The sequence below is a fragment of the Neoarius graeffei genome, chromosome 12, assembly GCF_027579695.1.
Source record: "Neoarius graeffei isolate fNeoGra1 chromosome 12, fNeoGra1.pri, whole genome shotgun sequence".
Taxonomy (NCBI): Eukaryota; Metazoa; Chordata; class Actinopteri; order Siluriformes; family Ariidae; genus Neoarius; species Neoarius graeffei.
The window spans coordinates 82,064,899-82,086,741 of record NC_083580.1 but is presented as its reverse complement, the minus strand read 5'-3'; the positions used below and the strand labels follow the sequence as shown (position 1 = coordinate 82,086,741).

At 43.1% G+C, this 21,843-nt stretch overlaps 1 protein-coding gene across 2 annotated transcripts in view; it reads left to right on the top strand.

Annotated features, from left to right (window-relative positions):
- LOC132895730 (rho GTPase-activating protein 26-like) overlaps nucleotides 1–21,843 on the top strand; it is a 122,856-nt gene that overhangs the window by 48,202 nt on the left and 52,811 nt on the right. For both annotated transcript variants that reach the window (XM_060936551.1, XM_060936550.1), the window contains exons 3-10: nucleotides 1,994–2,055; nucleotides 2,152–2,223; nucleotides 7,574–7,675; nucleotides 11,983–12,093; nucleotides 12,301–12,405; nucleotides 12,577–12,706; nucleotides 16,671–16,771; nucleotides 18,592–18,686. In XM_060936551.1, the coding sequence (XP_060792534.1) occupies nucleotides 1,994–2,055; nucleotides 2,152–2,223; nucleotides 7,574–7,675; nucleotides 11,983–12,093; nucleotides 12,301–12,405; nucleotides 12,577–12,706; nucleotides 16,671–16,771; nucleotides 18,592–18,686 (778 nt within the window). The remainder of the gene's footprint in view (nucleotides 1–1,993; nucleotides 2,056–2,151; nucleotides 2,224–7,573; nucleotides 7,676–11,982; nucleotides 12,094–12,300; nucleotides 12,406–12,576; nucleotides 12,707–16,670; nucleotides 16,772–18,591; nucleotides 18,687–21,843) is intronic.

Genomic DNA, 21,843 nt, shown 5'->3' with positions numbered 1-21,843 from the left:
GCCTGTTCTCTGATGCATCACTCAGTACGGTTCCAAAACTGCCCCTGGAGGCGACATCAGCACAAGAACCGTGCTTCAGGAGCTTTATGAAATGACTTTCCATGGCCAAGCAGCTGTAAGCTCACTGCACAGTGCCAGGTGTTGAGTGGAGTGGTGTAAAGCACCGACACTGGACTCCTGGAGCAGTGGAAAGTGTTCTCTGTGATGAATTACACTTCATTATCTGGCAGTCTGATGGACAAATGTGGGTTTGGTGGATGCCAGGAGAAAGCTTTCCTGTTCCAGCATGACGATGCTCCTGCACACACAGCACAGAGCTCCATGAAGACGGGGTGTGTGAAGGTTGGAGTGAAAGAACTCGAGGGTCCTGAACAGAGCCCTGACTCAACTCAACCCCACTGAACACCTTTGGGATGAACTGGAACACAGACTGGGCCCCAGACCTCAGGGTCTGATCTCACTAATGCTCCTGTAGCTGAATTGAATGAACACATATATCCACACAGCCACGCCCTAAAACCTAGTGAAGAGCCTTTTCAGAAGAGAAGAGAAGAGTGGAGCTCATTATAACACGAAAGGAGGAGCAGATCCATGGTATGGCCCTGGATTTGGAATGGAGTGTCCAACAAGCGCAAACACAGTAGGTGTGAAGGTCAGGTGTCCACATACTTTTGACCATATAGTGTATATTGTATGTGCTGTAGAAATGAACTTCAAGTATCATATGAGAGATTTGTCATATCACCCAGCGCTAAGTGTGGGAGAGCGGGCATCCTCTGGGAGATATTCTAGAGTGAGAGAGAGAGAGGGGGAGATCAAATGACTCTCAGCCACTTTAAGGACATTTCATCCCCGCCCCACTTTAAAGCAGACAGGCCCTGACATGTCGGTTAGCGCTGAGCTGAGATTTGGCCATTTGCCTTCATTTGGCATGAAATATTTAGATTTTTATTTCAGATCTGATTTTATGTTCACTGGAACTGAAGAACTTCAGATACGGCGTCTCTGTCCCTCACCCCCGTGTCCGTGTGAATAAACTCCGTGTCCGTGACCTGATGTTGTGGTGGATTGATGGTTCCATAAGGGAATCGCATGTGTAATTCCTCGTGCACGTGAACACCCATATTGACGTTTTTACAGACCGACACCTAGTGACATAAACACCACAATCAGTAGCTCTGTCACTGTCATGCGGCCATCTTCCCGTAGACCCTTCTAGCCAAACTGGTGCTCATTCTGAAGGGCGAGGATCCCTGATATACGGAGTGAATAAGATCGCGTCCACGTGGGTGATATGATTCACCTCAGTGACGGAGCCTGACAGTGGGCTTTATTTATAAACCTTTTAATAAAGTTATGTGTAAATGTTTGTGTAAACCAAACTGAACTAAAAATATCCAGCTCATTTGCTTGTAGTCACGCCCACAAAACTCCATAAAAGATCAACTGCACAGGCAGCTGGGAGAATAAAATGAGCGATCAGGGTAAAGGCTGAAAAGCAGGAGTGGAAGTTATTTTGACTCGCTTCTCTACCAGCAAAAATATTTAATAAAATATAAAATTAATCATAAAAAGTGAATGTTAAATCTTTCATCAGCTGAGGCGTTTATACACCACCATTACTTTTATCATAATTGAACAATTAGTTTCGTTTGTTTTCATTTCTGGGCGTGTTTCAGCTGAATTTCTTCATTTATTCTATTCTTTTAATTGATGCCAGTAAAATAAATGGCTGGTGGAAAACCTTCACTGAAGAGTGGAGCTTCTTATAAATCTGGAATGGAATCTTCAACGTGTGTGTGATGCTCAGGGGTGCACAAACATTTGGCCATATAGTGTATGTACATGACGAGGTTCACAGGGAGCAGGTTTTGGGGTTGAAGAGGATGAGTTGGCTAAACCCTGAGCTGTGGAGGACAGGACACCTGCAGCTCTGGTTCCAGTCCCATTTATTTAGAGCATCGTGTCTTTGTCTGTTTCTTGTGTTTAACAGCCAGATCACTCCAGGAGTTTGCTGGCGTTCTTCAGAACCTGGAGGACGAGAGAACACGGATGGTGAGTGAACCCAGAACCTTAATCAATCTCATCCTCTGCAGCATCACTGACACACATTGGGAAACAAACTCAACTGTGTTTTTCCTTCTTCTTCAGATTGATAATGCAAATGATGTTCTCATCACACCACTGGAACGGTTCCGGAAGGAACAGATTGGAGCTGCCAAGGTAAAAAACCTTCTCATTTAAAACATGAAATAAAATGTTTACTGATACAGCATTACACATTTGTAGCTACAGTAACCCGCAGACGTCTGTGAGAAACCAGATTAGTGATTGTGCGATAAAACAGTGTCCAGCTGTCACGTTGTCATTCATCACGTCACGCCTGAAGGAGATTGTTTGTTTGAGGAAGAGGCTGGAAAAGCCAATCAAATCTTGAATCCTGAGCTGAATTGGCCAAAACTTTGACCTTTAAAAGCACTCCTCAGCTGAGCTCTGAAAATGTAATCAATCACACTTGGCTATTAATTAATGTCGACTAATTAAACAGGGAGGCTTCGAAGGCCTTTAACTTCAACTCTGACGAATAAATCTTTATTATTTCTGTGAGTAAAACATTAGTGTATGTTCATTTCAGAGCATAAATTAATCTTAATTCCGTCTAATTCTTGTATATGAGAAAAAAAAACTGTGGAATTTTGGTGAATCTCAGTTTATGTTCTCATGAATAAGGAACTCAGAAATAAACACCTGCTTTGTGGACTCTGAAGGGGTGTTCACACGGCAACTTTTACTCCGGTGTAGCACCGGGGCTGCCCCGGTAGAGCGTTCACACAGGACAAAGTTATAGCGGTGTAGCCCCTGAAAGCTGCTTAAACCGGTGCAAGTCTAACCCTGCTCGGGAGGCGGTTTAAGAAATTGACTCCGGAGTAAATGCTAGTTTGCGGGGCAGCACTGATATAAAATGGGATGTCTGAACGCTACAGGGGTAGACTCGCTACGCGTGAGGAGAGTTGATTACATACGGGCATTGCATAACTTGCATCCTGGTATTTTGCGCTTCCAAAATGGCGAATATCAACAACAACAGAACTGCGTGTCTTCCAGTGTTGCCAGATTGGGCGGTTTTAAGTGCATTTTGGCGGATTTGAACATATTTTGGGATGGAAAACGTCAGCAGTATCTGGCAACACTGGTGTCGTCATCCACGTTGTTTTCCCAGCGCTTGGTGATGCCATGACAACCGGGAAAAGGAAGTACATTTTCACGCATGCACATATTTCATTTCCGCATTATTACTATTGGAAATGATAGTAATAATAATCGGAAATGATAATAATAAAAGGAAATGATATCAAAATGTTATTACTATCAAAGGAAATGATAGTAATAAAGTTTTTGTTACTATTGCATGGTCACAGAAACTGCCGTGTGACTGCAAGTGGGGCTGCACCGGTGCTAACACGCTTCTCTCTAGTAAGCAGGTTTGTGACGTGTGAACGCTGCGCAAAATTTACACCGGTGTAAGAGATATCGCAGCAAAATGCATCGGTGCAGCATCGATGCAAATATGTGCCGTGTGAACTCCCTATGAGTTTCCTCTGCATTCTCAACTGGAGTCACAGTTTATTGCGCCACACTGCCATCTGGTGGTGATCTGTATAAATTGTCTTTTTTAAAATGACACGTTTGGAATTTCATTCTTGAATCTTCAGTAAACTCTTCAGTAATCCTCATCAGACTCGCAGTGGATCTGAAGCTAATCCCAGCACCACTGAGTGCAAGGCGACAGAATCAACCCCAGATGAGACAGATGTTGGCTTTGGCTGGATGATCTACGGCTCGCAGGAGGAACAGGGACACGATTTTGAGTGCGAAACAGTAAAAGTTTAATTGCTGATGCATTTTTGAAAATCAGTTCAGTATTTAGTTTTATTTCTATAGAACATTTAAACAATAGAAATCCAGATGTTGATTCAAATCCCTAATGAGGTGACAGTGGTGAGCAAAAACTCCCTGATATGGAAGAAAGAAACCTTCAGAAGAACTGGAATCAAAATGGAATCTGTTTTCTCCTGATCTCCGTGATGTGATAGAGGGATCATTACAGGAGTTTGAGAGATGTAGAATGCATGAGCGTGAGGTTTGAGACGAGAACGCTTGTCTGAGCGTGCTGTGGCGAGAGCTTCGGGTGCAGCACTCGTTTCTGAGCTCACCAGGTGAGCTTTGTATGAAAGAGGATGTATGACTGTATCACTGCTGTTGTATGGTGATGTGTTCCTTCAAGTTCATATCTCTCTCACACACACACACACACACACACACACACACACTTATCCCTTCAGGGCAATCGTAACCGTTCCTGTGGACAGGCCTGGATCTGTTGAACACGTGCAGAGAGAAAGAGAAGTCAGTGCTTTTTGACCAGCGATGCGTGAGTCCTATAAGGATGTGAATGTCCTGAAGGGTTGGAAATGAAAAACTCTGCAGCATCATGAAGCATCACACAGTGAATGTAGTGGATTAGTGATGGTGTGAGATGGGATTATCGCTCTGTACATGTGAGAGAGAGACATCATAACTTTCGGACTGCGGTTGTCATGAACAGTTTTACACTAAAGCCTCCAGTTTGTAACTTCAACAAAACAGACTTCCTGTTAAACTATAATGAATTTCCTGGTTACACACTTGTACTCTGTGACTCTATAGGACACAGTTATAGAAGTGAGTTATTGATAATCACGCTATCTGTTCTCACCCAGATGGGGATGGGTTCGTTCTTGAGGTTTCTTCCTCGTGTTTTCTGAGGGAGTTTTTCATCACCACCGTCACCACAGGGTTGATCATCAGGGATAAATAAATTTATTAGGGATAAAATTACCTACTCTTGACCTTGTACCTTGTCCAGGTCTTCAGTCGTCTTCAGGTGACGGCTCTGCCCGCTCACATTTTTTGCGTTCATTCAGTGCGGTTCACAAGAGGCGATGCCATCTATTGCGATCTAATGCTAGTCTCGCACCATCCGAGATGTCGCAGTCATCACCCAAGAGGAGCCAGAGGTCTTGTTCTAAGATCTTCAACAGGGATAGCCTGGGACACCCCACACGTTGAGACCCATGAGTGGGCAATCAGTAGAGGAGACGTAACAGGAGCCTTTCACTTAGCATTTTAGCTACATGGCCGAAGTAGAGGAGACGTCGATGACTGATGACAGTTGCTAGTGTGGAGCACCCAGTTCTCCTTATCTCGCGGTTTGAAACATGGTCGTAAAATCGGACATTCAAAATCCTTCATAAGCAGTTGTAATGGAATGCATCCAAACGCTGTAGTTGTTGTTGTTGTTGTTTAAGAGCCCATGTTGCACAACCATAATGCAGTATTGCGATTACTCCACACTCATAGATTGTAATTTTGGTGCTCAATGTGATTCCTCTATTCTTCCATATATTATTCAGAGTGTTAAAGGCGCTAGAAGCTAGACCAAACCTGGTTTTAATCTCTTTATCGATTGAGCCATCACTAGAGATCGTGGATCCCAGATAACGGAAGTGATTTACTTGCTCGAGATTTATTCCCTCAACCTCTGTATTCAGGGTCTCGGAAAGAGGGTAAGGATGCTGGTTATGGGACCTTCCTATCAGCATGGTCTTTGTCTTGTTTGTGCCAATCTGTAGGCCTGCTTCCTTGCCATACCTCGCAGTATGGTTGGTGGTTTCTTGAAGCCTGGGTATGGTACTGTCGAGTGGCTATATCATCTGCATAATCCAAGTCAGTGACATAGACGGCAGCATACCATGAGCTTCTGCTTTTCTGAAGCAGGAAGCCTCCGGAGACTGTTTTCTCCTGCATGGCCTGTTCCATCACCCAGTTCAGGACGAGATTAAAGATGGGTGGAGCTTGAATGTCACCCTGCCCAGTTCCAGACTTTACTGCAAACCGCTCTGTAAGGTCGTCTCCAACACGCAATGAACTGACAGTGTCTGTGTAGAATGCCTTGAAGACATTTATGTATTTCTGTGGGATCCCGTAATGTTCCAGGGCGGACCAGATAAACTCCTGGTTCACTGAGTCAAACGCAGCTTTAAAGTCAATGAAGTTGACATAAAGTGGTAGGTCAAACTCCAGCGCACGTTCAACGATAACTCTCAGCGAGAAGAGCTGGTCCATACATGATCGGTTCTTCCTGAAGCCACACTGGTTTTTGCGAAGCGCAGCCTCGATACCGTCAGGCAATCTCGAGATAACAATGATTTGAAAGAGCTTAGACACAACACAGCGAAGCGTGATTCCTCGCTTGTTCTCACAGTAAGAGATGTCACCCTTTTCCCCTAGCTTCGTGATGAGCCCTTTCAACCAGGCGGTGGGGATAAAATTAGCTCATGTCTAAAGTCTTTAATTTTCTGTAAAGCTGCTTTGTGACAGTGTCTGTTGTTAAAAGCGCAATACAAATAAATTGACTCGACTAGAAGAGAATTTATTGTCCCATGACTGCCAGAGCAATCACATTTTTAAAAAAATACAATACAGAATCAAAAACTAGAATCAGAAATACTTTAATAATCCTGAGGAGGCATTGAGTACATCGAGGACATCTGCAGGTGCTCACACTAAAGCAGAGAAAATAAATTACAAAATTAAACCGATATGTAAAATGTATGAAATGTGCAATAATATATAAAAATAATATATATAAAATGTAAACCGTATATATTGCACGTAACGATCCATGTAGAAAGAAAATAGCTGTGTGGACAGAATAAAGATGTTATTACAGATTTATTGCACGTAAGTAATAAATAATGGCTTTGCTACACGAGTCACCCAAACGTGAATTAGTGACGCACAGAAAAAATACCACACTGAAAAACAAAACCTTCATTTTACTGTATTAATAAGAATGATTAAGAATAAAAGTTAAATGCAGAACTTGTGATGTGTCCGACGTGATCTACCTTTAAAAGCGATCCATGCTGCTGTTAAAGTAGAAAACCAAAAAAAAAGGAAACAAAACGTGGACTCGCACTCCACTGTGTTTCATTCATCACACAGCGAAAACATGCTGCTCTGAAAAGCAAGTCATCACCAGCAGGGTATTATTGCTTCTTAAAAAAATAAACGCTGACTTTGTGACTGGTTGAAGTCACACCACACTGAAATGTAATCGCTGTCCAATCACAGCCCTCAGCAGGACTCAGGGGGCGTGGCTATAATCAGATAAGGGCAGAAAATCCAAGTTTTAAACAGCTGTAATATTTAATATTTCAAATTCATTTTGATTTATTTGCCCACTGTGTATTATTTTTTTCATCTCTGTAACCTGATCTTACGTTTCTTCTCTTATTTAGCGATTGAAATCACTATCAAACATTTTCTAGTTACAGGAAGTGACTTCCTGTTCATGTCATTTGTTTCCTAAAGATGGTTAAGTGTTGAAGTTTGGGATTCAACCACAGAACATGCACAAGCAAATAAAGCGACGTGAACATGCTTCTCGATTACAGTGTCGTTTAGTGAATGTGGTGTCTATCGATGCTGGTGTCACTGATATTTTTTATGGTTGTTTTTCATGTTAAAGGAGGCAAAGAAGAAGTATGACAAGGAGACGGAGAAATACTGCGCTGTCCTGGAGAAGCACCTCAGCTTATCTGCCAAGAAAAAGGAGTCCCACCTTCATGAAGTAGGACTTGGAATGATGTGTGTTTGAAATCAGACACTCAGTAGGAAATTAATCATCGTTACTGCACGTGGAGGCCATGAGTTATTTACACTGTCTTACTTTTATCTAAAAAAAAAAAACTAAGTTAAATTTACACAAACACTTTACCCATCACAGTAATAATAACAGAAATCACCTCAGTGAGGCTGGAGCTCAGACTAGAGCTGTAATTGCGCCTTAAGGGCCTGGTTAGTACTGGGACGGGACACTGCCTGGGAAGATCAGGTCCTGGAGCGGGAGGGACTTTGACGGCACTCAGAATGCAGGTGAAGGCACCATTTTATACCGTTCTTTTTTTTTTCCCCAAAAAATGCCTCTGGACTAGAGCTGTAATCAGGCCTGAAAAGTCAAGCCCGACTCGGCCCGAGCCCGACAAGTACGCCGTTTTAAAAGCCCGAACCCGTTTACAGCCCGACATTAGGCTATTCAAATGTGCGCAGGCACACAGCTCTTTTGTCAAGAATGAGTCATTTATACATTTTTTAACATCATTTATTCATGACTGATGTACAGTAGGTTATAGGCCACTTGGAACTTGGAAAAAATAAATAAAATGTCTCCTTTTAACATCGTAATATCTCAGGCCTACGCATAGTCTATAAATAGGCCAAAGCCTATTAAGGCCTAAAAGGACGATTAGCGACAAAAAAAAAACAAAAAAACCCCCCGACAATTCTAAACTAACATAGGTAGGCCTATTTGGAACTAACGAAATAGGCCTGACACGAAAATTACATAAAATTGCAGTTAGGCCCAAGACGAATGAAAACTGGGCTTGCTTGCGGTCGCCTTTCTCCACAATCATCACGAATGTGAATAGGCCAATGCACCAATAAAAATGTGTTTTTCTTAACAAATTTAATTAAGATAAATTCTAAATTAAGATGCGTATTTGGCAATAACAAAATTAAGATAAAGGCTCCGCAGGCTTTGTTTCCCCACGTCTCTCCACAATCCGGCCTCAACGCGACGATGAACAGCAGCTGAAATGTAATAAAAGAATAATACCTACATTAGCCTATATGCTCCGTCTACGTTGTGCGTTTAAGACTCAATTAATGTTTACTTATAACTTGAAAAACCTTTGCTCACCAAGATTAGGCTACATGTTTTTGTGGAGGAAAATGATTGAATCCACTGTAGATGGCTTCAGCGCGGTTCTGCGCTCACTGATGGTGCGTCCAGCAGCACTGAACACCCTTTCACTGCTGCTGCTGCTGGCCGCGATGCATACCGTAGTGCTGATCTGGCTAATTTTGCAAGTTTTGGGTAGGATGGTTTGTTTATCTTCCACCAGCCAAGAACATCCATTTCATTTTCCATGACAGCCGTTTCAGTGCAGCGAGTGACCTCGTCATCTTCCCAGTCAGCTTGCTGTACGTTTTCCCGCTCCGCAAAATCGCTCTTTTTGCCGGAGGAGTGGTTTCGACTGCGGAGAGCTCTGGGTCCACATCTTGTGCACCTGCAGCCATGGCTTGCAGAAGAGTGCGGGCATGGGCATGTACGGCATTCCTGTCTGAGTGTGACAACATTCTACGTTGGTTAAACTTTGGCCAGAGGAATGTTGCGATCTTGTGGAGGTCCTGTATTATCACTTTACGCGCGAGCCAGTCTTCATGCCGTTTACGCACGACAGCTTGCTGAGGGGAGTCCAGGGCATTGGGTTGACAGTGGCGTTTCAGTTTCTCACACCAGAGACACACACGATTAAGTGTTGGATAGTTGTCTCCCTCAAGTTCCCGCTGTGCATCATAGAACAGCCTCAGAAAGTTAATCAAAAAGCCCAGTGTGTCCGGTGCTATGTTTTCAATGCGTGCGCTCTCCCCTCGTGCCTCCAGCTTTTCATGGAGCTCATGATACATGGCCTGTATAGAGGTCAGTGTGAGGTACGCTGTACTGAACCCAGTGTCTCCCATTTGACATGTCTGTGGTCATCCTTCAACAAATTCTTAAGTTTCTGCACTAAAGCTTCTCTCTTTTCTTCTGCCATGTCAGTGCACCTCTTCGCAGTTGTCACATGGCGGGGAATAACAGACTTTACGGGAACCCTCCCATATGCAGCCCCGACATTAATTAGTTCTTGCGCCAGCTCTTCAAACCCCTCGCCATTTACGACATTAAAAGGCCTAATGTCTTTACAGCAAAAGCTGACGCACTTCTCCGTCACCGAATGTTTCGCCGTGGCAGGGATGGGTTTAAATGCTGTAACAAACGATTTGACTGTAGGTTGATCACTGGCAGGTGTTGAACAGCTTCGATCAACATGTCTCATCAGCGACGAATTCCCTGTTGTTTTGCTATCATACTTAAACAGAATGTTGCATCTTTTGCATTTCACAACCCACTGGCTCATCATTCTCATCATGGACATGGTCAAAACTTTTCCACACCTCAGACTTTACTTTTGCTGACGGTGCAACCAAAACGTAATCGCCAGAGGCCAGCCTCCGTTTCACCTCCTCGGCATCAATTTTTGCACGTTTCTGGCGCTAATCGAAACGCATCACCTGACCGCTCATTTACCGCACAAACCCGAGCCCGGCCCGAGCCCGAGTAAAATGACAGAAATTAAGCCTGAACCCAACCGAACTCGTCGGGTCCCGTCGGGTTCGTGCAAAGATCTTCAGCTCTAGCTCGACCGTCCACTGCTGTGTGCGAGTTTGAAATCTGATCAGTCCTGTAGGAGGAGCAGCGATTATTGTGAAATTGCATGTGACCCCTGTGTAGCCGCATCCATGGCAGGTGGCGCCACCTGGTGAACAATTCTTGTTGGAATATGTCTTTAGAGTCTTCTGGGTGAGTCTCAGTGAAAACGTCCCAGCAGTTTACAATCAGTAGTGTTTGGTGTGACGGGTCACACAAAAATTTCAGACACCCATAAAATCATAAATACGACAGGTGGCGCCACCGTCTTCACAACTTTTATACACACCCACCTGCGGAACACTGTATGTGAGTTTGATCAAAATCTGATCAATCCTGTAGGAGGAGGAGTGGTTTTTGTAAATTGTGAACAGACGATGATGACAGACGACACGTGATCGCATAAACTCATGCGGCCGCTAATAACAGCAAAATGACATCAAATATGGCTGTAAAATTCTATTTGTTCTATTTGCCAAAATACCAATAAAATTATGATTTATTAACAATTATTTGCTGAAGGTGAAGTGAACATCGGCAAGATGAAGTTGAGGTTATTATTTCCTAATATTCACTGAGCCTGAGGCGGATCATTGTTTTAGTATAAACACGCAGATGATCATTTTTAATTGTATTAAAATAATTTATTTCAGACTTCAAAAGCTTCATGTAAGTGTAATAACTTTGCGGTGCAGACTTGTCACTGATCTACGCCGAGTCACACAGAATACTTTGTTTTGAAATGGATAAAATAAATCCCAACCCCACCTTCCTTTTGAATAGTTTTAGACCAAACTTCGGAGCATCTTTAGTGCTTTTAGGAACAGCGTTTTCTTTCATCAGCTGTAATTCTTCCTCACTTACGGTGACAAAGTGATTGGCTGCCATTTTGCCGAGTCGCTGGAGGTGATTATCAAGAAATAATCAGAATTTCTCGACCAATTAGTGCATGCGATTTCCTATAATCACCTGCGTATTTATACTAATATAAATCATTTATTTTTTATTTTGGGCCATGGCTCTTTTATGTTCATTTACCTGATTTGTAAGATCGTGTTTGTGTCACGGTGCTCAGTGCTCGCTCAACTGAAGTGCTCTCGCACATCATGTTATTCTCTGCATGCGCACAAATAACTTTCGCAGACAGTTCACAGCACCTCGCGCTCGTTTTTAATGACTGTATGCTGTATCGCGTGCTCAGGTTGTCCATTGAAGCACACAAAGCCCCGCCCCTAAATGCTTTTAACCAGTGCAGCTCAACAGCTGATTGTTTCTGAATAATCTTCTGGGCTTGGTAAAATAAATCGAGTATTAAAGTAGATCACGTCACGTCACCGAACCTGCTCAGAGAAGTATTTATTAATTTCACATGTGGAAATGCTCATGTTGGGTTTTTTTGACTAAATATTGTATAAACAAGCTGTTACCATGGTAACATAGTTAACGATCACCAGGCACAGCCTACGTTTGCGTCCACGTGCTCTTCTGTGTTATCAGGTATCTAAAGGAATAACGCATCCAAACATTCTAATGATTAACGTAGCTAACAGTAAGCGTGCTAATCGCTATCATTTGTATAACGGTGATTGTCAGTGATAATTTTAGTTTTCATTCACTGTCACCAGGCAGACAATCAGGTGGATCACGTAAGGCAGCATTTCTACGAGGTGTCCCTGGAGTATGTGTTTAAAGTCCAGGAAGTCCAGGAGAGGAAGATGTTCGAGTTTGTTGAGCCGGTAAATAACGAGACATTTTTACACACGAGCAAATAATTTCAGTTTAATTCCGTCATGTTGCATAGTGTACATCTAAACGTACAAAAATTATCTTAAAGCACTTGAATGTTGTGTCACTGTTGTTTTTCATGGTGTTCACATTGATTCTTGCTCTGGTTTGTTTGTTTGTTTGTTTGTTTGTTTGTTTGTTTGTTTGTTTGTTTGTAGCTGTTGGCTTTTCTACAGGGGCTGTTCACGTATTATCACCACGGGTACGAACTGGCCAAAGACTTCAACCACTTCAAGACAGATCTCACTATCAGCATCCAGAATGTGAGTGTTAGAGGAGGAGTACGAGTGTTACAGCTGTGGAGTCGGGAGCTGCTGACGGGCAGAGCCAATCACACCAACTCTGCTGGATGGGGATTTATAGGAGATTCTGAAGAAATGGCAAAATACATGATGGAATAACAGATCTGATCAGGTTTGTGTTCATGTTCTCAGACTCGGAACCGTTTCGAGAGCACGCGGTCGGAGGTGGAGAGTCTGATGAGGAAGATGAAGGAGAACCCGCACGAGCACAAGAACATCAGTCCTCACACTATGGAGGGTTACCTGTTCATCCTGGAGAAACGTGAGTGTCCATCCTCTATCTATGCACATGACCACGACTATAATAATAATAATATACACCGAAGGAAGAAAACACTTCAGGACTTTCTAAAAAAAAAAAAAAAAATCCAGAATTTTTTTTTTTAAATGAAAAGTTTCAGGAAAATAATCAGCCATCACACGACGTCCAAATGCGTTTTATTTCTTTTCCTGATTACAGGCACACTGTGCTTTTTTTTTAATCCACTTTTATTTATATTTAATGTTGTGAAACGTCCACAAAACCAGTTTCTTATGAAAGTTCTTTTTTATAACAGCTATAAACATTCCTGACGTTCAGCCTCTGTGTTTCTCCTACAGTAAAAAAAAAACCTTAAAGCAGCAGCTGAACGTCAAAACACAGTGGAGACTCAAATAAACGTCGTCTTACGGAAAGGTTCATGATGTTAATGTTTTTTTCTTTTGTTTAAAAGCCACCGTTAGCCGTAGATCACATGGAGCGTCTGCTGGCTGTACACATCCCTGTAAATCAGCTGTTGCTATAGAAACGATAACGTATTAGAACGAGCTCTTTGATTATAAATAAACCTGTGATTTTGTCTTGCGGCTGTCAGAGCGCCAGTTATAGAAAATTAATAAACTCCTGACCAATCAGATTTAAGAATTCAACAGTGATGTGCATACTTCCCAACCCTCAGAGAATGAAAAGTGGTAGATCAGGTTGTGTGATGCAGTCGCGCCCTTCTAGGGGGGTCCAGAGTAGAGCTGAAGATCTTTGCACGAACCCGACGGGACCCGACGAGTTCGGTTGGGTTCAGGCTTAATTTCTGTCATTTTACTCGGGCTCGGGCCGGGCTCGGGTTTGTGCGGTAAATGAGCGGTCAGGTGATGCGTTTCGATTAGCGCCCGAAACATGCAAAAATGGACGCCGAGGAGGTGAAACGGAGGCTGGCCTCTGGCGATTACGTTTTGGTTGCACCGTCAGCGAAAGTAAAGTCTGAGGTGTGGAAAAGTTTTGACCATGTCCATGATGAGAATGATGAGCCAGTGGGTTGTGAAATGCAAAAGATGCGACGTTCTGTTTAAGTATGATAGCAAAACAACAGGGAATTCGTCGCTGATGAGACATGTTGATCGAAGCTGTTCAACACCTGCCAGTGATCAACCTACAGTCAAATCGTTTGTTACAGCATTTAAACCCATCCCTGCCACGGCGAAACATTCGGTGACGGAGAAGTGCGTCAGCTTTTGCTGTAAAGACATTAGGCCTTTTAATGTCGTAAATGGCGAGGGGTTTGAAGAGCTGGCGCAAGAACTAATTAATGTCGGGGCTGCATATGGGAGGGTTCCCGTAAAGTCTGTTATTCCCCGCCATGTGACAACTGCGAAGAGGTGCACTGACATGGCAGAAGAAAAGAGAGAAGCTTTAGTGCAGAAACTTAAGAATTTGTTGAAGGATGACCACAGACATGTCAAATGGGAGACACTGGGTTCAGTACAGCGTACCTCACACTGACCTCTATACAGGCCATGTATCATGAGCTCCATGAAAAGCTGGAGGCACGAGGGGAGAGCGCACGCATTGAAAACATAGCACCGGACACACTGGGCTTTTTGATTAACTTTCTGAGGCTGTTCTATGATGCACAGCGGGAACTTGAGGGAGACAACTATCCAACACTTAATCGTGTGTGTCTCTGGTGTGAGAAACTGAAACGCCACTGTCAACCCAATGCCCTGGACTCCCCTCAGCAAGCTGTCGTGCGTAAACGGCATGAAGACTGGCTCGCGCGTAAAGTGATAATACAGGACCTCCACAAGATCGCAACATTCCTCTGGCCAAAGTTTAACCAACGTAGAATGTTGTCACACTCAGACAGGAATGCCGTACATGCCCATGCCCGCACTCTTCTGCAAGCCATGGCTGCAGGTGCACAAGATGTGGACCCAGAGCTCTCCGCAGTCGAAACCACTCCTCCGGCAAAAAGAGCGATTTTGCGGAGCGGGAAAACGTACAGCAAGCTGACTGGGAAGATGACGAGGTCACTCGCTGCACTGAAACGGCTGTCATGGAAAATGAAATGGATGTTCTTGGCTGGTGGAAGATAAACAAACCATCCTACCCAAAACTTGCAAAATTAGCCAGATCAGCACTACGGTATGCATCGCGGCCAGCAGCAGCAGCAGTGAAAGGGTGTTCAGTGCTGCTGGACGCACCATCAGTGAGCGCAGAACCGCGCTGAAGCCATCTACAGTGGATTCAATCATTTTCCTCCACAAAAACATGTAGCCTAATCTTGGTGAGCAAAGGTTTTTCAAGTTATAAGTAAACATTAATTGAGTCTTAAACGCACAACGTAGACGGAGCATATAGGCTAATGTAGGTATTATTCTTTTATTACATTTCAGCTGCTGTTCATCGTCGCGTTGAGGCCGGATTGTGGAGAGACGTGGGGAAACAAAGCCTGCGGAGCCTTTATCTTAATTTTGTTATTGCCAAATATGCATCTTAATTTAGAATTTATCTTAATTAAATTTGTTAAGAAAAACACATTTTTATTGGTGCATTGGCCTATTCACATTCGTGATGATTGTGGAGAAAGGCGACCGCAAGCAAGCCCAGTTTTCATTCGTCTTGGGCCTAACTGCAATTTTATGTAATTTTCGTGTCAGGCCTATTTCGTTAGTTCCAAATAGGCCTACCTATGTTAGTTTAGAATTGTCGTTTTTTTTTTTTTTTTTTTTTGTCGCTAATCGTTCTTTTAGGCCTTAATAGGCTTTGGCCTATTTATAGACTATGCGTAGGCCTGAGATATTACGATGTTAAAAGGGGACATTTTATTTATTTTTTCCAAGTTCCAAGTGGCCTATAACCTACTGTACATCAGTCATGAATAAATGATGTTAAAAAATGTATAAATGACTCATTCTTGACAAAAGAGCTGTGTGCCTGCGCACATTTGAATAGCCTAATGTCGGGCTGTAAACGGGTTCGGGCTTTTAAAACGGCGTACTTGTCGGGCTCGGGTCGAATTCTGTCGGGCTCGGGCCGAGTCGGGCTTGACTTTTCAGGCCCGATTACAGCTCTAGTCCAGAGGCATTTTTTTGGGGAAAAAAAGAACGGTATAAAATGGTGCCTTCACCTGCATTCTGAGTGCCGTCAAAGTCCCTCCCACTCCAGGACCTGATCTTCCCAGGCAGTGTCCCGTCCCAGTACTAACCAGGCCCTTAAGGCGCATTGGGGCGCTGATCTCCGCTTCTATAGCCCTCGGCCTCTCGCCTATCCAGCTCGGGTTACAGTGGGGGGGCGGGTCCTCTGGTAACCGTGAGAGTTTGATTCCTCACTCGCATCTGTATTACAGGTACCATTTTTATGATGGTCTTTGGTTGAACTTGCGGTCTCCTGATTGAGAAGTGGACACACTAACCACTAGGCCAGCTCACGGTTCTGAGCCCTGTATTTGAATAAAATTTAATCTAGAGATCGGACAGATGTACTTCACAAAATCCATGCTCCTCACCTCACCTCGATGCTTTGATGCTGGATGATCTGATGACCAAGTCGCCTTGAACTCATAGCGAACCTTTTTTTTTTCTTCAGCATTTTCATTGTTCATGATCACCAGTGTGTTTGTCTTTTACAAATACTGGCATGATTTGTTATAATATGTGACCTGATTGCAGAGAACCAATGGAATGGCTCGATAGGATAGAGTGATACAGTTTAGCCTTAACATCATCGCACCGTTCCACTGGCTCTCGGCTTCACCTAATGACGATCTGACGCTGTAGACTCGTCTCCTCTCTGTGCTGAGATCAGAAGAAAGAATCCAACATTGTTCACTGGTTACTTTCTAAAGTGTTTTTTTTTTTAATTAAACTCAGTAGGCGGGTGTATCTGTCAGAATCAGGAGACCACCACGTGACTCGGTAGAGTTGGTGTGGATGTGGTATGGGTTAGTAAAATGTTTCTGTTTCTCCTTCAGGTTCCTTCGTGTCCACGTGGGTGAAGTACTACTGCATTTACCAGCGCGAGTCCAAACGACTCACCACTGTGCTGTTCGACCAGAAATCTGGAGGCAAAACTGTAAGCAGCTTCTCGGGTCCACGTGTGTGTCTGAAGCTGAGTGAGTGCTGGACAGTTTTCACGCTGGTTTCTGAGTGCCACAGTAAATTTGGAATTGGTGATCAGATGCCGCGAGCTCCTGCATTCTGTACATTCTGCATTTCTCTCCTCTCCTCTACCGCTCCCCCTCCCTCCCTCCCTCCCTCCCTCCAAAACAGACACCCTCATTCTGTCTTTACACCTTTCTCCTTTTGCCAAGATCCAGGCAGGAGAGCGTGTTGGCACAGAGTGTTTGGTGTGTGTGTGTGTGTGTGTGTGTGTGTGCGTGCCCTTCCTCTGCCAGGAAGACTCGATGCTGAGATGGCAGGCTGGAAGCAGGGCCTGGTGTCGTGTTCGCTCTCCTGAGCCAAGACTGGGTCATTAACACTTTAGAAAGACAGAAATTCTGCCTGGCTGCGTTCCCCGTATCAACCTACACAACTACACACTCCCTAAACACTCTCACTCCCTAAACACTCTCACTCCCTAAACACTCTCACTCCCTAAACACTCTCACTCCTCAGTTGGCTCAGACACTACCCAGTATAATCCATCGGAATTAAGTATAGTGTGTAACATTTACTCTTATTAAATCCTCCTCATGTTCTTAACTAGGCACAACGGGAAGTGCCTGTTCTTATCCTGATGGTGTCTGGACACCAAAAAAACCTCAGAATGACTTTCTGATTGTTTGTAAATTAGAAAAAAAAAATACAGGAAGAACAGCTTTAAATAGACATGACTTTTTATTAACAATCCTAATTCATGGAGCTTTGAATTCACAAGCTACAGAAGCAGGAGATAATAATTAACTTGAATGTTTAGATAGATTAGAGAACAGTTTATTCCCTGAAATCGAGTCGTACATGAGCCGACAGGCGACGAGGCGCGTAGCACCGAGTTGTCTATAATCCATGTACAACGAGATTGAGTGGAATAACTGTTTTATTCTCTCCACATCCACTGGATTTTGAGAAACAGAACATTTTTTTTTTGCAAATTAGATAAATAAAAACTTTATACAAAACGTCTGACAAAATCATTTCCTCTTAGAATGTAAACAAACCGAGAAAATGACAGGAGCAATTTGTGAAAAATGTGATAATAATAATAATTCTTAAAAAAATTAAAAAGATCCATTCTTACCATCAAAAACTTTTATTCCATATTTTGTTCCTTTTTTTTGTATTTTTTGGGGTTTTGTTTTCGAGTAGAGTTTTTATTTCGTCCTCAGTTGGTTCAGTGACACGCTCCGCCATTTTGTTTCTTTACTCATGGTATATGAGCTGATATCCTCGTAGTAGAGTAGCCAATCAGAGCGCACGATTGCTCATATCCAGTGAATGTGGAGAGAATAATATATAGATATTGCTTTAAGAGTTCTCTTTTGATCCCTGAGCATTTTTAGGGAAATCTGGTTTTATCCATTTATGGATTTCTGCCCTAAATCTTATGGTAAATTTAATAACAAGTATTTAACAGATATTATATTTTGCATTATGACATCATCAGTATTATTATTAATCATCATGTGATCAAAGACAGTATTTAAAATCTACAGTCTATACAGTTTTTGTCAACAGTGAGCTTGTAGATGAAGCCGTTCCTGTGGATTAACACACTTTCACACGGGGCAGAGCCACGCGTCTGTTTTTCCTTCATGCCCTCTGTCTGTTTTTAGTCCCTATTGGTAAGTCGTGCACTTCGTTCTGAGTCAGGATGGCCGAGCGGTCCGAGGCGCTGCGTTCAGGTCAGGAACTTTACAAGTGTGTGTGAAGTGTATTTATTTTATTTTATTTTAGGGAGAGGAGGAGAGCTTCGTCCTGAAGTCCTGCATCCGAAGGAAAACCGACTCCATCGAGAAGAGATTCTGCTTCGATGTGGAGCCCATGGATCGGTAAGTTGCAGTTCTTCGTAAGCACCACCAGGTGACACTGCAGTCCACAGAAAAACACACCCTGGATTTAACACAGCGGATTGGCAGAGATGGTAAAAACCCAGACTGAGACACAGTGCCAGTGCACAGCTGATTGCTTTGGCTGGTCATGTGACAGGAAATGGGAGCAGAGATCGTTTAGTCTGAGGAACGCCCCACTGTGTGACCTGCAGTGGGAGGAGCTGAGGGTGGAGCTACATATTCATATGAAGTGTGTGTTCTGTAAAGTGCATGTGTTTGATATTTCAAAAACCAGGTTGATGAACCGGTTATCTGATGTGGAATTATTATGACACTTTCACCAGCGTGGAAATAAATTTAGCGTCTGATATTGACACCTCTGTGGGGATGAACTCATTTATCGATTGTGGTAGAGGAAGAGAGAGAGAGAGAGAGAGAGAGATCTCCTTCCAAGTAGTGTTCGGGAATCAGACACAGTCTCAGTGTTTAAGTCTCGGCTGAAAACAGATCTGTTTAGTCAAGCCTTGTGTTAATGGTGTTTATGAGGTAAAGGAGTAGATCTGGAGGATCCTCAGACAGAGTGTTTTGGTAAACTGGGATGTATGGATGCTGTCAGTCCCCACTCGCTTGCTCACTCGAGTTTGTTGACGGTGTAGTGGCTGCTGCTTTATGTCCCGGGGCCCCTCATGCCTGTGTTACCTTCTGGCTCTCCCCTTTTAGTTATGCTGTCATAGTTAGTTTTGCCGGAGTCCCTGCTTGTACTCAGCGCAATATGTACAGTGGTATGCAAAAGTTTGGGCACCCCTGGTCAAAATTGCTGTTACTGTGAACAGTTAAGCAAGTTGAAGATGAAATGATCTCCAAAAGGCATAAAGTTAAAGATGACTCATTCCCTTTATATTTTAAGCAAAAACAATTTTTTATTTTCATCTTTTACATTTTCAAAATGACAAAAAAGGAAAAGGGCCCGAAGCAAAAGTTTGGGCACCCCGCATGGTTAGTACCTAGTAACGCCCCCTTTGGCAAGTATCACAGCTTGTAAACACTTTTTGTAGCCGGCTAATAATCTTTCAGTTCTTACCTGGGGGATTTTCACACATTCGTCCTTGCAAAAGGCTTCCAGTTCTACAAGTTTCCTGGGCTGTCTTGAATGCACTGCTCTTTTGAGATCTATCCACAGATTTTCAATGATGTTTAGGTCAGGGGACTGTGAGGGCCCGGGCAAAACCTTCAGCTTGGGCCTCTTGAGGTATTCCATTGTAGATTTTGAGGTGTGTTTTGGATCATCGTCTTATTGTAGGACCCGCCCTCTTTTTAACTTCAACTTTTTTACAGATGGTGTGATGTTTGCTTCCAGAATTTGCTGGTATTTATTTGAATCCATGCTTCCCTCGACCAGTGAAATGTGCCCTGTGCCACTGGCTGCAACACAACCACAAAGCATGATGGATCCACACCCATGCTTCAGAGTCGGAGAGGTGTTCTTTTCCTGGAATTTGGCACCCTTTTTTCTCCAAACATACCTTTGCACATTGTGGCCAAAAAGTTCTATTTTGATTTCATCAGTCCACAGGACTTGTTTCCAAAATGCATCAGGCGTGTTTAGATGTTCATTTGCAAACTTCAGAAGCTGAATTTTGTGGCTAGGACGCAGGAAAGGTTTTCTTCTGATGACTCTTCCATGAAGGTCATGTTTGTTCAGGTGTCGCTGCATAGTAGAACAGTGCACCACCACTCCAGGGTCTGCTAAATCTTTCTGAAGGTCTTTTGCAGTCAAACAGGGTTTTTATTTGCCTTTCTTGCAATCCAACGAGCAGTTCTTTCAGAAAGTTTTCTTCATCTTCCAGACCTCACCTTGATCTCCACTGCTTCTGCTAACTGCCATTTCTTAATACGATCTGAGGAAACAGCTACCTGAAAACACTTTGCTATGTTCTTGTAGCCTTCTCCTGCTTTGTGAGCATCAATTATTTTATTATTCAGAATGCGAGGGAGTTGCTTAGAGGAGCCCATGGCTGTTGATTTTAGGGACAAGTTTGAGGAGTCGGAGAATTTATACAGCTTTGAAATCTGCATCATCTGCCCTTTCCTAACGAAGAATTTGAACAAGCCACAGCTCAATAAGCTAATTAAGGTCTGGAACCTTGGGAAAAGTTACCTGAACTCAAATGTATTGGGGTGCCCAAACTTTCGCATGGTGTTCCTTTTCTTTTTTCACTCTCCAATTGTACAAAACAAAAATAATACACAAATCTTGCAGAAAACACTGAAAAGAAATGTCTCGTCTTTACCTTTATGCCTTTTGGTGACCAGTTCATCTTCTGCTCACTTAACTATTCACAGTAACAGACATTTTCAGTAAGGGTGCCCAAACTTTTGCAAGCCACTGTATACTGTTCATACTTATTCAGGTGACATTGGGCATACCTAACAACCTGCGTCTTCTCTCCCCAAAAATAAAACATCTGTCCCTCTGAGTTACATTTCAATCCTGGGATCGAGATGCTGAACCTCTTCTGCTCCTCGGACCTGCCTGATCCATCCTGGTGCCCTGTGTCTGGTCGGAGTTTTATCGCACCGCTCCTGTGGAGGACGGCCCCATGAGGACAGTTGAAAGTCACACCTGGAGGACGCTCTGGACTCTTACAGTAATGCTTTTATGGCTGAGGACTACAGCTGACTTGCTAACTTTAGGACTGCAGTTGTCATGAACAGTTTTGCACTCAAGTTTCCATCAATGAAGAGTTTATAACATCAACGAAACTGACTTCATGTTAAAACTGTTAATGTTATACAGTGCCTTGCAAAAGTATTCATACCCCTTGAACTTTTTCACATTTTTCCACCTTACAACCACGAACTTAAGTTTTTTTATTGAGATTTTATGTGATAGACCAACACAAAGTAGCACATAATTGTGAAGTGAGATGAAAATGATAAATGGTCTTCAAAATTTTAAACAAATAAAAATCTGAAAAATGTGGTGTGCATTAGTATTCAGCCCCCTGTCCTCTGATACCTCTAAATACAATCCAGTGCAATCAGTTGCCTTCAGAAGTCGTCTAATTAGTTAATAGAGTCCTACTGTGTGTAATTTACTCTCAGCATAAATACACTTGTTCTGTGAAGGCCTCAGTGGTTTGTTAGAGAACACTGA